The 16,424-nt window shown below is 48.8% G+C and overlaps 2 protein-coding genes across 3 annotated transcripts in view; one reads left to right on the forward strand and one right to left on the reverse strand.

The window, feature by feature from the left end:
• LOC144145391 (protocadherin Fat 3-like) overlaps window positions 1-16,424 on the reverse strand; it is a 340,760-nt gene that overhangs the window by 177,506 nt on the left and 146,830 nt on the right. For both annotated transcript variants that reach the window (XM_077676989.1, XM_077676981.1), the window contains exon 3: window positions 14,475-14,540. In XM_077676989.1, coding sequence (XP_077533115.1) covers window positions 14,475-14,540 — 66 coding nt within the window. The remainder of the gene's footprint in view (window positions 1-14,474; window positions 14,541-16,424) is intronic.
• Window positions 988-6,379, forward strand: LOC144174737 (uncharacterized). Its single transcript, XM_077703578.1, has 2 exons — window positions 988-1,704; window positions 6,253-6,379. Exons 1-2 carry the CDS (start codon window positions 988-990, stop codon window positions 6,295-6,297), a joined length of 762 nt encoding a protein of 253 aa, XP_077559704.1. The 3' UTR covers window positions 6,298-6,379.

The raw sequence follows: 16,424 nt of genomic DNA on the forward strand, positions 1-16,424 counted from the left end.
TTTTTTTCTTTGCCTTTTTCGTTGTGTTTTTTTTAAATCACAAACTCGGTTATAGGTAATACAGATCCCCTCGGTTCTGTTGTGGCATTGTGTCTGGGGTTCCATTGTTCATTCGAGACCTGCATTTATGTTGTTGGGTTGGGTTCGGTTGGGTTATGCTATGTTTGGACCTGCCCTTATGAGTAGGGTTAGGTTAGGTTTGGTTTGCTTAGGTTCGCTGTTGGCTTAAAATACAAATAAATAAAGTATGCACAAAAACAATGCAGCAACGCGGGAGGTAGTAAAATACTGACTGCCGGCAGAAAATGCCGGCAGGGTGGCCACACGGCCGCGGCCAGCCAGCGGTGGCGCAGAGCCAGCAACACTACTCGCAGCCTATAATTCCGGCTTCCGGCACAATAGACATTTCCTATGAATGGTCTTACCATTGGAGGCATGACATTGGTTTCGTAGCAGCTGCCGCAAAAATGGGGAATATTGCCCATCACTACAATACGTTTCCATTGCATTTAACTTCGAATGCGTCAAGCGTGGTAAGAACAGTCAGGGGCTCCAGACTATCCCGTAGTAATATGATATCCAGAACATTCGTAGGGGTGCATGAGTTGCAGTTTGTTTACTTTGGTTGACGACAACCCAACGCCGGGCGTGAAGCAATTGCGAATGCGACGGGCATGTCCGGTAATTTCCAACGAGCGGGATAGTAAAAAAGGAGACGGCGAGTAATCAGCCGAATCGGTTGATAGCAAAGCCTACGCCGTCGCCTCGGAAATTTATCAAGTGAAGCACTGTTACTACGGCATTCCGGCCAGACCGCAATGGACGACACCACGAGTGAGAACGAAGTGTCCCGCGCCATGGGCTGAGTGCAGCGCCCTCGCCAATGGCTGCTGCTTTTTGATCGGAGCTCCCAAATCGGCTGTTGGGGCGACGCGGCACTCCAAAATTCTAGCCGGGCAGCCTGAACGGTAGGCTGCCAAGTGCACCATGCTGGACTACTACAAAATCCTGGGCGTCCAGCAGAATGCTCCGCCGGACGAAATTAGGAAGGCCTATCGGCGACTCTGTTTGCGCTGGCACCCGGACAAAAACCCGGACAACAAGGAGAAAGCCGAGCAGAACTTCCGCAACGTGGCGCAGGCCTACCAGACGCTTTCGGACGAGAAGAAACGCAAGGACTACGACTACCAGTGTGCGCTGTTGCGCGGCCGCGCCCGAAATCCACCCCGGAGGCAGACGGCGCCGAGCCCCTTCTCGACGCTCGAGGAGATCATCAAGGGCATACACCGCAGGTCGTGGGACGTCCCGACGTCCAGCTTCTCCGGGGCCGCCACATCTACGTTCGCGTCCACACCGCCAACGTTCGCGTCCCGCAAACCATCCGGCTCACGGCGCCACGGTGGCTTCCACGCGGGCATTCGGCTGGAGACCGCTTCCGACGGCTTTCGCATGGTGCACCACTGCACACTGGGCCGCGGCGGGCCGCCCATGACCGCGCGTGTGACGCAGACCTCGTTCACGGTGCGCAAGCCCACCGCGGCTACCCCCGCATCGGTCAGCAACATCCGCCCCGTGGTCCCCACCAGCAGGCCCAAACTGTTCGAGGTGCGCACGGTTATTTGCGACGGCGCCACGAGGGTCTACCAATACGAAGATGGCATCAGGGTGTCGTCTATCACCAGCCCCATGGCCCGCGTATACCAGGTGAGCGCTGTAATATATATCAAGGACCGCTTCGCAATGCCGCGGGATTGCAAAGCAGAGACAAGAGCATAGAATCTGGTTCGTATTAAGGGGTTCCTGAAAACAAGTTCGAAATGGGCTTTCATATGGTACCAGGTTGTCATGCTCGAAAGTGTCTTGTGCTAAGAGGAAGGCTGAAATTTCTTCCAGGATTCTGGGACCTGTTCGCTTGTGAGACCTCTTCACTATCGTCTCTTACCTTGTTCGACTGCATGCCCCCCTCTCTCGCCCATAAAAAGTTACGCGCAAAGGAATAGTGGGCGCACTCCTAGTCCTGTTACAATTGAATAGCTTGGCGCATGCCCACGGAGCACGCTCCCAAACGTCGTGTCGTCTGTAAGCGCAACACTTTTGTGCTGAGAGCACACCCGTTTAGACTCGTCCTCATGAACAAAAGTCTTCTCAGTACTGCAAATCTCGCGGATAGACCCGATGTCTACCCCAAGTGACTTGGCGTAGTGATATCTCAGACACGTCTTGTTAGACTCCACAGCATTGGGGGAGTCAGTGCAAAATATGTGGGACAAGGGAACACAACAGTAGTTGGAGCTTTCAAACGAAGTCAATTCTAAAGGTGTCTCTCGATGCGTTCGCCAAAGGACAATCACATGTGGCTATTAGCACGTTGGCATGACATGGCGCTGCAACAGCTCACGGCCAACATACCGCCTTTGGGAGAGAAAATGGGGTGTTTCAAGTCGTGCGCAACCTCTTTATCCCCTTGGAGGTGTTTCGGGAGGACAAAGAACACGTCTTGTGTGCCTGTCCGCGCTTCTCGTTAGCGAGAAGGTTACTAAGGGTGGGAACTGTTCGTATAAACGAGTTTTTACCCTCGTGACAGTAACAGTGCCATGTGGTGTTTGAAGGGTCTTGTGGGCTTCCTAAAATCCTCTGCACCAGAGGCCAATTTCTGAGTGTCTCCTTCTTTCCCTTTTCGGGTGTGTGGTTGTGTGTGTGTGTGTGTGTGTGTGTGTGTGTGTGTGTGTGTGTGTGTGTGTGTGTGTGTGTGTATGTGTGTGTGTGTTCTTATTCCTCTTGGGTTAATCCACTTGTGTTTGAATTTTAGTCCTCACTGAGGATTGACCAGTCATGTGAAGAGCAAGCCTACAATTTGGCAAGGCTGACCTGTTCTGTCTCGTTAAAGAATCCTCTCGCCATCTCTCTAGTCATGAGAGTTGCGCGTTTTCTGACGTTAAACAAAGCTGACGCTGTTGAGTTGATAGTACGGTTCGCTTTAGTAAACATGAACACCTATATCAGTGCCAACGGGGGCCAACCAAATCCGCCCTAAACCAATTTTGTATGAACTTTCTAGTTGTTTAAGGGGAGGCAATTAATCTGCTTTTTAGACTTTCAGAAGATAACTATGAACTAAAACGAACAGCCTGCACGCGTCCCGGAAAAGTGCTGCGAGTTACATTAGCTTGAATACTGTTTCCCAGCCCTTCAAATTTAAAGGGAAAGTAAGGTTGTTGTTGACGCCATCATGGACACTGGCGACGACTCGGTTTCTCAACCATACCGATTAACTCAAGCAGGAGCTTCTAGGTTTCGGGCTATCAAGTGAAGACGGCCGCGGCCTGGAGACAAGTTTCCGCATTGGAAGCGCTAATCGCAAAGCCTTGACAAACTTCAGCGATGCTGAGTGGATATTAATAAAAATGGCAGACCATTGCATCCATGACGCTCATCAATGACACTAATCGGAGTTATCAGGAGACCTACCCAGCGGGAATAAATGTTGCAGCATATGCGTTTTATGCTTCGTTGTTTTTTAATGGTCATAGCGAACGTAAAGCATGCCTGCCGTAGAACCAACACCAACATTCTAAGGAGAAGTTATCTACCTTCCGGGAGACCATATCCGCACCTACGCGAAACGCGGACTTGCATACACAATGCGCAGATTTGAGTTTAAGGGTTCCTTTGTTTTGGTCTACCTAGCCAGATATGCGCCAAGTGGCCGACTTTTCAAGCAAGTTAATGAGCCGGGATTCATTAGTCTCCTTTTGTTCACAGCATAAGCTATGAAAACTAAGCTGGTAAAATTAGCCCCTGTTTCAAGACAATTGTAGCTATACGCAGTGCTTGGAATGGCTAATGTACGCAGAAAGAACGCCCAATTTACGCTACCTCACGTCTTGAATAACAATATTCGTTGGTAAGAGGCTAATTACACGCGCCTGAACGAGGCGCGTGTAATTCATAAAAATGTACCAAAAAAAAAAAGAGTTCACACTACAAATGCGTCCGCATTGCCACTTAAGCGTTTGGGACAACTGCGGTGTCTGCGGCACCGAGAATTCCCTGCCCGAAACACAAATGCGGGCGCTGCCGCTGATTATTTGATTTCCGTCTTCTGTGATTCATACCGTGCAAAATGTGAACAAGGACAACTGCGCGTAGAAGAGTGGGAGCTTTTAAAATGTGCCGCGCGTGGCACCAAACGAAGAAGCGGCAGGGAAGCGTGTACCCCACGGGCTGCCCACGCACTTGCACTGCTCTGGAGTCCCGACACGTTTCAGGTAACGGTGGGAATTGTGGGCTTTTCTTCGTAATGCCCTCGGTATGCGCACTCAACGAGTCGTCTCGACCTTGGCGCTGCCGCAAGAAAGCACATCCTGTTAGGAGGCCAGAGATAGCGCATTTCTACTTGGCTTAGCTCACTGCGCTTCTTATTCGGCTCTTGGAAGTACGCTGTACGTAGTACTTACTCTGTTTCTATATATTTTTTGGCTCTAAAAGTATGAGGGTTTAGAGTCAACGCGTGTTACATCTGCCGGCTTGATTCCTCCTCCCCCTCTTTTTCTTTATTTTTTGTACTTGTGAGTAAGAGTCTGGCGCTGGAAGGATGTTGGTATTGGTGTTAATATTCCATTGATGCCAAACGGTTGCACTTTAGGGGCATGCAGTCGCGTGATTTCACCCGCGTATAGAATTGCAGTATAGACTGTACAGTCACGATGTATAGAGCAGTGCTTCTGCCTCACCAATTGGCAGTATCCAGCAAGTTTGTGCTTATACCTGTAGAAAAAATTGCGGCCACATGAAAGGACAGCTACTGCCCAGCGCAACATTTCCTGCATGTTGCACTTCAACGTGATTTCTTAATTCTAATCCAAAAATGTTGGCAGGCTCCTTGATTGATTGACCGATGAATCAAGGAAACCTTTTTTTCGCTGACATTCTGTGAAGATGTGATACTGCAAATCGCGATCACGGTGGCATACGCATCTGGCGTCACGAGCGTCAATAAGAACTTTTGGGACTTCACCTTCCCATACAACTGACGCACATACAGCGACCTGTTCGTGTCCTCATGACCTGATTGACCCGTCCCTGCATCCCTGCTTCTTTTTTTTCGCGGCTTCGTTTTTTACTACTCTATTAGGCAGCACATTTTATTCTGGTTTACATCTAAACAAGTACAAGCAGTCACATGGCATATTGAAAGATTTAGTTCTGTCTTGTGTAAAGTTTACAAAGTTTTTCGCTGTTGCCTACAACCGGCTCTCAACCGGCCCTGATTTTTACCATCTAGACCAGCCGCGCTGGCTCAATGGCTAAGGCGCTAAGCTATTGAGTACGAGACCGGCAGGTTTGATTCCCAGCGACTGCGGGCATTTCGTTGATAACGACGAAAAAAAAAAAACGCCCCTGTTTCAAGATTTCTTCGGGGCGCGTTAAAGATCTCTAATGGTGTAAATTATTTCGTAATTTTCGAATACGGCGCGCTTCAGCAGTCCGTATGTTGGTTGGGTGCGTAAATCGGCAATCTAATTTTTATCACCTTGAGCCATATCTATAGAACTGATTAGAAGGCCATTCAGTGAATTGGTGCAGCCCTTATTGCTGGTTAAGCTTGCGTAATCTTTTATTTCACTACATATCTGAAGTCTAGAGCCGTATAGCTTAGTTACCTCATCGGGAGAAGAAATAACTAAGCTTCTGTAGAAGATATAACAAAGTCACAGCGCATTTCGTTCTCCCTAGCTACTGAACTGACGTACTACGGGTTTTCAAAGGGCTTTGACGCTGTGTTAACTTTGTAAACCTTTATGTTAAGCCATGACGTGGTTATTTGGCTTTGTTTTCGCCCAGGTACAATTGCTAAAGAATAATCGCGCTCACAATCTATTAAACGTATCCCTACGTACTTTTCATTGCGTCATCACGGCCTACATATCAACCCGCGAGAGAAGGAAAAAGAAGCGAAGCGGCGCTTTCGAACGCATTTGGCTAGTGAGAAAAATGACCTTAAAAGGAGGGTGGGCGGAAATTCAGAACGTGGACTATTAGTTGTAAGCATTGATCTGATAATGGGATCACTCGATGCTGAAAACTGCCTTCCGCAACCCTTCAAAGCAGAACTTGTTCACACGTGCCCCTGCTATACAAGTACTACACATACTTTGACGGGATCCGCCTGTTGTATTCTCTTGCGTGCTGTAAGTACTGAGGATGAGTTATTTGGTTGTTTGCTTTAATATTCATGTTTCTGTTTTTCAGCCACAAATTCACCCCATGGTCCTCAGCCCTCGGCATCGAATCTGAAGTCTCAATGCATCCGCAGTGAATAAAAACAGCACACCTTTCCATTTTTGTTTTTGTTTTCATTTTCTGGGAATAAATGCGGTCGGCTTTCGTAAGCGACAACGTAAAGTGATCAGTTATTTGACACCTAACTTGTTTACTTCAGGCATTGTAAAATAAACACACCCTTCGGTATATAGCATAGCCGTACTGAATCTGACCTTTTACTCTATATTAAGCTGTTTAGTTGCTCTGTTTTCCTTTCTCCACCTCAAGCCGCGTTGGTTTTTTTTCCCCCCCCCCTTTTTTTTCTTAACTGGGGTTCAGAGTCTACTATCCGTGATACGGCCCTGAGGTCGATCTTGTTCCCTTCCTGGACGCTTTCGCTTCAGTGCCACGCCCCTTCAACTCGTTTATTTAAGGCTTATCGTGGCTCAACTGTTCCATCGTTGCGGCCCGGAAGGAGCTTAATCCGGCATTGGGCGTATCACAATGCGATTGCTCACACCGTGTCGGTGAATAAAGCGCTTGCCACTTAAATCACGAAATCGCGAAAGTTTTTCGTCGCACTCAACTTTTCTTGCCAAGCCGACCACGCATATGCGGCGAAGAAACGACTCCATTCAGCCGCATTATCTTGGCTCAGAGCTTGCTGCGAGCGCAGGAAACTTAGCAGTTTTATGTGAGCGGTCCTTAAAAAGAGAGCTAGCTGTTTTCTTTTTCGTGTCTTCAAAGGTCCGAAAACCGAATAGCGACTGCGCAGCGCCTAGGGGTGCGCATGGTCGCTGCTTCTCCGTATATTCACCTGACGTATACACTGACGGCTTCGTGTCGCATTGTACTGCGAACGACGTCTACAGTAAAACGCAAGCAGCACACAGCCGCTTACTTCAGTTGAAAAAGAAGGCGCATCGATTCCTCCTGCTGGCGTTTCCTTTTGGATCAGTGAAGGTATTTACGTAATCTCTTGCCGGCCTGTCACCTACGATTTAACAAGTTTAACAAGACAGGTTGAACAAAACAAAAGTAGATTTTCTAAGGTTGCAACCGGTGACGAAGGAGGTCCACTGACAGCCACGTTAGTACTCCTAGTTGGTTTGGATGTTACTACTTTTTACATGTGCATATTTATACATGGATATACATGCACCCAGCGGGTATGCATTGTCACTGGTTGCGGTTCCATTCCTGTCATTCCCTGTAGCTTCCGGGCCGCGAGGTGGATGTATTCATGTATTCAGGATGGAGGCGGCTTACGAAATCGTCCGCGTGCATGAGATTTCCGCCAGCGCTTAACGTACCAGGGAGGCTTAAATTAACGCGAAGCCCTCCGCCTACCTTAATGCCGATGCGTTGGTTCATCTTGTTAAACACCAACAACGGATTTTTTTTTTTTTTCGCGCGAGGAGACGTGGCGACCGCAACGCACTTACTCCAAACACAAAAGGAAAAGGACCATACCGAGCATTTCGCGACCACTGCATGCTTGTTTTCTTTTCTTTTTTTTTTTTTTTTTGCGTTGCCTCGAAGTTCACATCTATTTCAGAAGCCAGTTGAACCGACGCCAAGCAGGTTTTTGGTGTCGACACGTTTACGCGGTGCCATGAACGCAACGTGTGGTGGCACGCCACGTATTGCTAATCGCGCTTACGAATACTAGAACGTGCTTTGTCGTTTACGCTAATATCAGCATTATCGGCTACTAAATCCTAGTGCCAAGTAAGTAGCGCCCGTCGACGCGCACCTCTGTAACGCGCGTAAGGAATACAAGGTGCGTTGCTTTAATACCTCCACGTTAATGCTCGTTTGGGTGCACGCTTCCTAGCTTGCCTATTTTCCGCTCGCTTATGGCGCTTGCACAATTAGGGGATAGGCCATGCATATGCAGCTCCGATATCATACTCCTATTCAAAGTTCTTTTATCAATTTTCAAACCTGTCACTGAGCACAACGTCTCGGGTTCGATTGTCGGCCGCGGCGGCCGTTTTATGATGGCGATAAAAAAAAAAACGTTCCCTGGCCCTCCAATTCTCACTATTGCATGCTTATGACCCATATATATATATATATATATATATATATATATATATATATATATATATATATATATATATATATATATATATATATATATATATATATATATATATATATATATATATATATATATATATATATATATATATGTGTGTGTGTGTGTGTGTGTGTGTGACCGTTTCAACGTGTCCTTCGTTACGATCCGTTACGAGTAAGCCGTGATTGGCCGAAGGCAGACGACAGGATACGACGCAATGTAATCAAGGTGGAGCGTCGACCTGCGTACAACAGATACCCGCAACCGGAACTTTGTCCCGACTTGAAGCGGACGCCAAACGGGCACTTCTGAAACGCGACGATTCCGCATTCAGCACCGGGTATTATTCAGGGTGGGAAATCCCCATCGCATGCCTCAACACGTTTGCCTACGCACTTGCGTAGATTCGCCAGGAGATAATGGCTAGGAATACATGCCATTCATTTATTTCAAGTTGAAGACGAAGTTTATCGAGGGCAAGCTTTTACACCACTGCTTACGAAGGAAATAAATACGCCGTCTGCACCATGCTCATTAATCATTTATTTTAATTTCATAAAAAAAACAAGTGCGACTTGTTATTACACCGGTATGTAGTATCAGTAACAGGTAGTGCAAGTACATATTATTATGCGGCTTTTAGCATTGAAGGTGCGAACTGACTGCCGACGTTTTATAGTGCAACACGCCAACTCGCTGTACAACGTGCTTCTTCACAACCCAACCCTCTCAGTTCTTTCCTCTCCCCTTCCCGAGATGTGGGTGAACCTGACACCTAGCAACTACTGGTCTCCAAGGAAGAGATCGCCAAATCGTCACTTGTCCTCCTGGACTGAGGAACCACACCCATTTATCTGCTATATAAAGTTTATCTACTGCTACAACGTGTATATTCTAGGCACATCTAACAGCACCCGGAGGTACTCCGCCGTGAATTAAGATATTAAAATTTTGGTGTCTAAAATGACCACTTTGGGTATTTAATGCACTCTTGCGACTATAGTACTCAATCTAGGCACGGCATGGCTCGGTAAATTCCCGCCCTCTACTTTTCTGCCCTAGTGTGACCCCGTTTCAGCGTGCCTGTGCTCGACTCGGCTGGCATGGGGACGACACATCTCAGTCAGCTTGTTGGAGTGGCTTCACGTGCAGGATTCGGGCATGCGTGCTCACGGCAAGAAAAGACTGTTAACGGCTGTAGCTTGGAGTCCGTTCCGCCGCCCGCACATGCACCCGTAGCGGGGGAATAGGGGTGGCCGTACGAACAGCACCTGCCGACGCTGAGCTTCGCTGTTTCTGAATAATGGTTCAAGTTTTTAATTCAGAGCACTCTTGAGCTGCTGCCTGCAGATTTCTGCTCGTGGTACGCGCATGTACTCGCATCGCGTCGCAGTCCGACTTATGTCTGCCGAAGTGGCTTGCAGGCGGAAACATTATGGCTTCCATTGGACTGTACACCTCCTGCGCTTTGGCGTTGTTTGCGTATTTGCGTGGTTGCTGCGTACCGAACTTAGCCGACGCAGCAACTGGTAGGTACACCCGAAGTCGAAGCGCTTTACATACGGAGATGCGACAAAAGTAAATCCGACGGTCCTGACGAAGACCAGGTGTACTGACGGCTTCCCTTGGCGCGCTAGCTATGACACCACGAGTTCTGCGCCCCGGTTTGAGCCACAGAGGGCTCGTTTTAGTTTTTTAAATTGCGTGGCCGTTTATTCACTTCAATTTTATAGACTCATTTTGTAGCATTATGAGGTGGGCGTATAAGCCCTAAAAAGCTACCCCGTTGCTTGGCCAATCCCTAACGTGGGTATGTGGTCGGTGAAGGAACAACAACATTGCTCTTTTTGGCAGCACCGAACATCAGGCAGACTGATGGCTTTCCCTGGCGCGGTATGGAGCCTTGAGTTGCGCGTTGTCGTGGATTCACGAGATATTTGCGCTCCATGCGTGTGTTTTTTTTGTGTGTGCGTGTTTTAGTTCTACTCTTGGCACCTTTTCAATCGAAAGCCATATTTCACGCGCAAACAAAGAAGTTTGGGGCCCTCCGCTTTTCACAACACCGGAATTTAGTACTCATGGAGCCCATGAACGTTGCGCCTCAATAAAAAACGCAAATGTCCCAACGCCTTAAAATGTTAATATGACTTGCCTATATTGCTTCAGCAAAAACTTCCATCCAGCAGTTCATGGTGGGGGTGGTGGTGATGATGTTTATTGACGGGTGGACCTATCCTTGCGCGGTAGGCCGGCAATTGCTCCTCCGATTGGCACCTTTTTACCGCTATGTGCGGGAAATCACCAGGGGCGGTATTCTCGTAACTGTCCCTTTTGAAAACGTCCCTTTTGCGTCCCTTTCATCGTGACGTACTTCCGGTTAAGCAGTGGGCTTTGGCAGTAGGTTTGCCGCACATGCGTTACGTCACTTCCTGTTGTTTGCTTTTAGCCAATCAGGGCTAGCCAAAAGGGACACTTCTGAAAGGGACGCAAAAGGGACAAAACTCGAGAATACCGCCCCAGGAGTCACTGAGCTTGTGTCCCTCAGATCGGAGGACCAGGCGCAAAATGACGTCGCCCAAAGAGGCATGCGGAGCGGCTCTCCGTCGAAGTTCTTTAAACAAAGATAACAGCTGCGTCGCACGCTCTCGGCAGTCCATGAGAAAATGTCCGACGTCACCTGTTACACAACATGGTGGGCACAGAGGTGAGGAGATAAGGTTCAGCTTATGAAGCCACGCCGGTGTCCGCGCTGAGTTGGTCCGGATGCGGAACAGTGAGGATGCCTCTCTCCTCTTCATTCATTTGGTAACACAGGGTTGTGTATAGCGATTGAGGCAGCCTTAAGAAAGATGAAATCGCTTCGGGTGTGGCGTGGGGTAATTTTAACGGGTTCCAAGTCAGCCCTACAACTTTTCCAGCTTGGATCTTCCGCAAATAAAACTTGCCAACGCTCGCTAAGCCTCCAGCAGCTAAATAAAAACGGACTTCGCGTTCACTTCCAGTGGGTTTCTTCCAACATAGAAGAGCTTCGAAACGAAGCCGAGGACAAGTTGGCCCGTGAAGCGACATCTTGTATTCGTTTTCAGAAAGTGGCTCCAGACAAACGGCGAATTTTACAAACCATGATTAAAGGACATTTCCGATCTCTTTTGGCCAGCAATTCATGCCTATAGTTGTGAAGCTGACTTTAAGAAGGCTTGGTTTATAGCAATCAAATCCACTATACTGTGACTCGGTTAGTGTAAAGTAGGCTTTTTGCCTTGCTACTATGCGTTCAAGTAGATGCTGCATTGCAAACAGTTTTATACCACCAAATACGTCTTTTCGCACTGCAATAATGCAGCGAAGCCTATACGAGCGTGAAGCGCACTTGGGTATGCAAATAACTCAAAAAAGAAAAAAAAAAACGATGCTGTCACGAATAAAAACGAAGTCGGAGTGGGGAGGAGTCCCAAATACGACGAAAAAGAAAGCTTAAAATACGGCAAAACGAAACAAAAACGTGTGCCAACAACTGCATTCGGCTGGTTTAAACCACACCGATCCTGCAAACTTTGCCCGGGCGCCTGAAAACAAAAAAAAGCGCAGCGAGGACGCTGCAACTGTGAATACCGAGCGCTACATAACAATTTCTCAATAAGGAGCTTCGGCCCACATTCCTCCTTTTCGTTCATGATCATCGAAGAATACTCGCGCAGCCAGTGACGTACTACACGTATACGTATACCATACTACCACCGTGCATATACGTCAACGCTGAACAGCGTCGAGCAGAGAGTCTGGTCATGGTAAAACCCTTTGGTGGGCCCGGGAACCCCGCAGCAGCGTAGCACGCTGGATTCACCAAAAGTACGCCGCCTCCTTCCCAGTCTCTGCCGCCCTCTTTCTTCGACCCTTCGCGCGCCTTCGTCGCAGGCTGCAACCGAAACAGCCGGGCCGGCCGTAATTTCGGGCTGCGCGGCCGAACGGCCCCCAAGGCTCGTCGTCCTACAGGGTGCCCACTTATTAGGGCACAGACAAAGGGCAGCCCGCTTTCCGAAGGCGGTGGCGAAGGGCAGCGCGGGCTCATTTGAATAATACCGGGATCCCGCGAGTATCCCGAAAAAGCGGGCCGGCTGGCCGGCCGGCCGGCTGCCAAGGAGCGCCGCTCGCTGCGCCAGCACTGCCTGCGTGCCAGGCAAGGGTGCTGCTGTGCTTGCTTCGTGAGTGCACACTGGCTCTGGCCGCCCGCAACGTTGCCTAGAGAAAGTGTCCACGCGATCTAGCCACAGTGGTGTGAATGACAGGACGTCCGAGATCAACAACTGAACGTCTTTACTGAACGTCTTCCGGACGGCCGAGATCAACAACTGAACGCCTTTACAGCGCCCCGAACCTTCTGATTAATTGAAGAGATGGGCATGGGGTGAGGGGAAGGTGCCGAGGCTTTCCTTCTATCAAGAAGGTGTTGCCGCTGCTCTCCGTTTCCCTGTGCTGAACTGCTGGCGGCGCGCCGTAGTACACCGTAGCTCAGTGGAGCGCCCCACCGGCGCGCGCTGCAGTGGGCAGAAAACTCCCTCACGATTGCAGCTTTCGCCGAGATTTTTGAGCACCGTCCGCGAGCCTCTACGTGTGCCCAGCGCAGGCCGCTTCGCGCTGCGCACGCAGGCCGGCTTCGCGTCTTGGCGAGTCTGCTCTTTCCCTTATTAGACGTGGAACCCGGTCCTGTAATTGCACTCCAGCGTGCATTAGGAAGCAGCGCTTTCCCGCGCGCGTCCGCGAATATACGGCGTAATGCGGAGCTCCCTGGCTTGTTGCTTGCTAGCTCACTCGGGGAGGGACCCCTCGGAGTACATGATTGTCTCGTTCGGCTAAGCCAAGGCCTGGGCGCGACAAGGGAGCTGGCGAGAGAAAAGTGCGGCTCGGTGGGGAATACTAAGAGCGCCCCGGCACATTCAATGGAGGAGCGGCGCAGAGTGCCGTTTCGCAACACTTCTTAACGCGGTGCATCCGCGGACGCAGAGAGCTTTTTTGTGTGACAAAGTTTGTCATTAAGGTCGTGCAGTGCGCGGTGGCCTGTTTCATCACGATATATAGGCTGGTCAAGTTAAGAGCCAAGTTGGGATTATAATGCTGCCGCGACGCCGCCTAATGAGGCCCGCCGCTGCGGTGTGTGAGCTGGCATTAACTAACCGAATTTAGGAGAAAACGCAGCCGCGTACGCCGCCCAAGCTTTGAATGGCGGATCTTCCGCATTAACTACACCGTCGTAACATGCCCGCCGCGATAGAGATGCGTGGCGTACGTGTTTCGACATCTCGTATCCCGAGCATCCCTGACTCTTAAGTGCAAAGAACAGAGGCGTGCATGCGCACGCTCACTGCTTTCTCGAGGCGGCATGACATGAAGGAAACTTAAATGACCCGAAGGAAGGCTCGCATTTCAGCTGTACAGTTGAACCTTGTTATAACAAACACTGATATAGTGAATTATCGGCAATAGCGAACTAAATACAGACTTAGGTTGGTCACGCTTTATTTCAATGACACTTATTCTTTTATAACGAAACTGAAACCGTGATAGCCGCGGCATGTCGAATATAACGAAGAAATATTTGACCACGCGGCTGAGAAGATAACAAGAAAAAGAAACCGTCGTAGTCCTAAACTGCAGAAGTATAAAGCCATTTTGTTCGTGGACACTGTGGAAAACTTCATCCTGCTGAGTGCTGTGAGTATCCACCGGACGAAGATCACATCCTTCATCAAATAAATAAGGACGCTGTCCTGTTCTGTTCTGTTTTAATTTCACGTACTCATGTTCCGGTTCACTGAGCTCGAAAACAAGGAGAAAGGTAAGGGTTACCTTGGGTATAGCGGGTTCGAAGAACCCAAAAATGCATTCTTGTATCAAGTATTTTTGCGCGACCCAGATTGTCGACTTGTTATGGCCGATTTTTACCTCTATTGTTATAACGAATATCGGTTATAACGAATTATTTTGCTGTCCCGATACCACTTCGTCATAACAAGGTTCGACTGTACTTGGATCTCTTCCGCATTATCCCGCAGTCGTTTATTCTTCTTTTTAAACCAGTCCTGCACTTTACAGGAGAAGAAACGCGGATAAATTTGAGCGTACTTACCAACTTGAATGTTTTCCGAGACTCGCTCGAAGCGTCTGTTTTCTCCAAGTGGGTAGAACTGGCATGCTGCAAAGAAAGAAGAGAAAAGTTGAAAAGTTAATCTCGAGCTGTTTGGTGGCGTATTCCGAATGAAATTTAGCAATGTTCAAATAAATGACACGTGGAACAAATACAATAGCTGTCGCTGTCACTAAAATAATCAAAGCAGCCAAGACGCAGGACAAAAAAAAAGATCGCAGAACACAGTGTCCGGGTAGTAGAAAATGGTGTAAGGCGAAAGAGAAGAGTAACGCAGCCAATCCCGTCAGCGCACAATGCCGGGAACGCGTCGCGCAATGTCGTATCGCCGGGTTGGTAGCAAGATTGCCTCGCCGACAAAGACACCAGCCGCGATATCGGCCTCATAAGAAGCCCAAACGGCGCAGACAGCGTCCCCAAACTAATCACGGCGGCGGCGGCGTCTCGGAGCGCGCCGACGGGATTACAGTCACGGGAGCGCAGGTTGTCGCCGACCGGTGCCTCGAAATCAATTCTCCCGACACCGGGCCGGCTATTTGACAAGCCTTTTGTGGAAGCGCTCCGAACGAGGTGGAAATAGAGCAAGAGACGGCTCGCCTGACGCGCGCTCCCGTTACCGCGCGAGGATTCGCAGGTTTGCCCCATTGCGAGGCCAAGCTGCGAGTAGCCGGTCTCCGAGTCTCCGAAGATCAGGCACGGGTTTACATTTGACCTCAGTTCGAACGGAGCGCTAAGCCTCTGTTTGTGTACACAAGCCTTTTTCCAAAGAGCCAGCTTTCCGGCTCTGCCTATTTTAATTTACCCTCCCCTCGTTTGCAACGCTCCGAACTCGCCCATCTTCCGCCCTCATGCTAATTCTTTTTGAAACGACGATATTCCTTTGTGGCATGGTTTTCAACTTGGCTGTCTCTCTATAATGCGTGAAAATATTTAGTTCGCCCTGAAACTGGAGTTTCGAGAGTCGACGAAAGCTGCTTGAGTAAATAAACGCTTACCATTATAAAAAGAGGCATAGCGCGTTGTTGAATTCATCTCCCCACTTCCCCCTCGAAAAATATTGCTCTATATTGTTTCGAGGAAAGTCCACATGTTGGCGGTAAACGTCTTTACAAAGCAGAGAAAAAAACTACGATTCAAACATTCTGCACTACACGCCTAGAAAATTTTCCGTGATAAATATTGTCTACAACCTGTCCCTAACAACGAATTGTCGATTAATTGGCTATCGCGCTACGAAACGCTACTATCCCGGTTAGCTCGATTAGAAGGGAAGGCTTAAATAGGCAATGGTCTGGTGTAAAAGCCTCTGAAGAGGACGAATTTTCGCTCAAGCGCAAAGTTTATGGGCGAGGCTGTATAGCCAGAAATTTGTAGCCGGAAATCTGTCTTTTAATGGATTAGAATTTTTTTAATGAGAAAAAGCAACAGGAACCGCGGGGGAGCAGCCCCTTCCCCGCACCCCATTCGCCGCGGACGGCTCCAGTGAAAGACGCATGCAAGATGATATACAATTACACACTGTGTTACTCAACGATATAAAATTACACGCTGCAAAGAGAAAACCCCATGGAGGCTATCAACGAACCTCGTGCCAGCCATTTAGTAGCGCCACTGTGGTTCTTCCGTGCACGTTTCGGGGCAGATATGAATTCGTGTTGGCTAACCACAGTTACCAGTCGCACCTGGGTACAGCGGCGACAGTTGATGAGAAATGGCCCTTCCATTGAATAAGGAAGTGTAGAGTTACGCGAAAAAGACTTCAAGTTGCGCGTGCAAATCAAAACTTAATTTTATCTCTCGGGTGATCGCTATGGACAGTCAACGCTCAGACGAAGCAACCATTCCGGGTTCGGCTCACAAGCCTGTCAAGTAACTTTGTCAGGGAACGCTTGATACTTAATCAAGTGTACTTGCTGCCTAAACACATTCTTG

The sequence above is a fragment of the Haemaphysalis longicornis genome, unplaced genomic scaffold (genome assembly GCF_048455015.1).
Source record: "Haemaphysalis longicornis isolate Haplotype H1 unplaced genomic scaffold, Haemaphysalis longicornis Haplotype H1 scaffold_1, whole genome shotgun sequence".
Lineage (NCBI taxonomy): Eukaryota > Metazoa > Arthropoda > Arachnida > Ixodida > Ixodidae > Haemaphysalis > Haemaphysalis longicornis.

What these genes read in the sequence shown, in the direction of transcription:
- LOC144174737 (XM_077703578.1), top strand. Translation starts at nt 988, where the DNA reads ATGCTGGACTACTACAAAATCCTGGGCGTCCAGCAGAATGCTCCGCCG. An exon ending in CCATGGCCCGCGTATACCAG is followed by an intron (nt 1,705 to 6,252) that starts GTGAGCGCTGTA and finishes TCTGTTTTTCAG; the next exon opens with CCACAAATTCACCCCATGGT.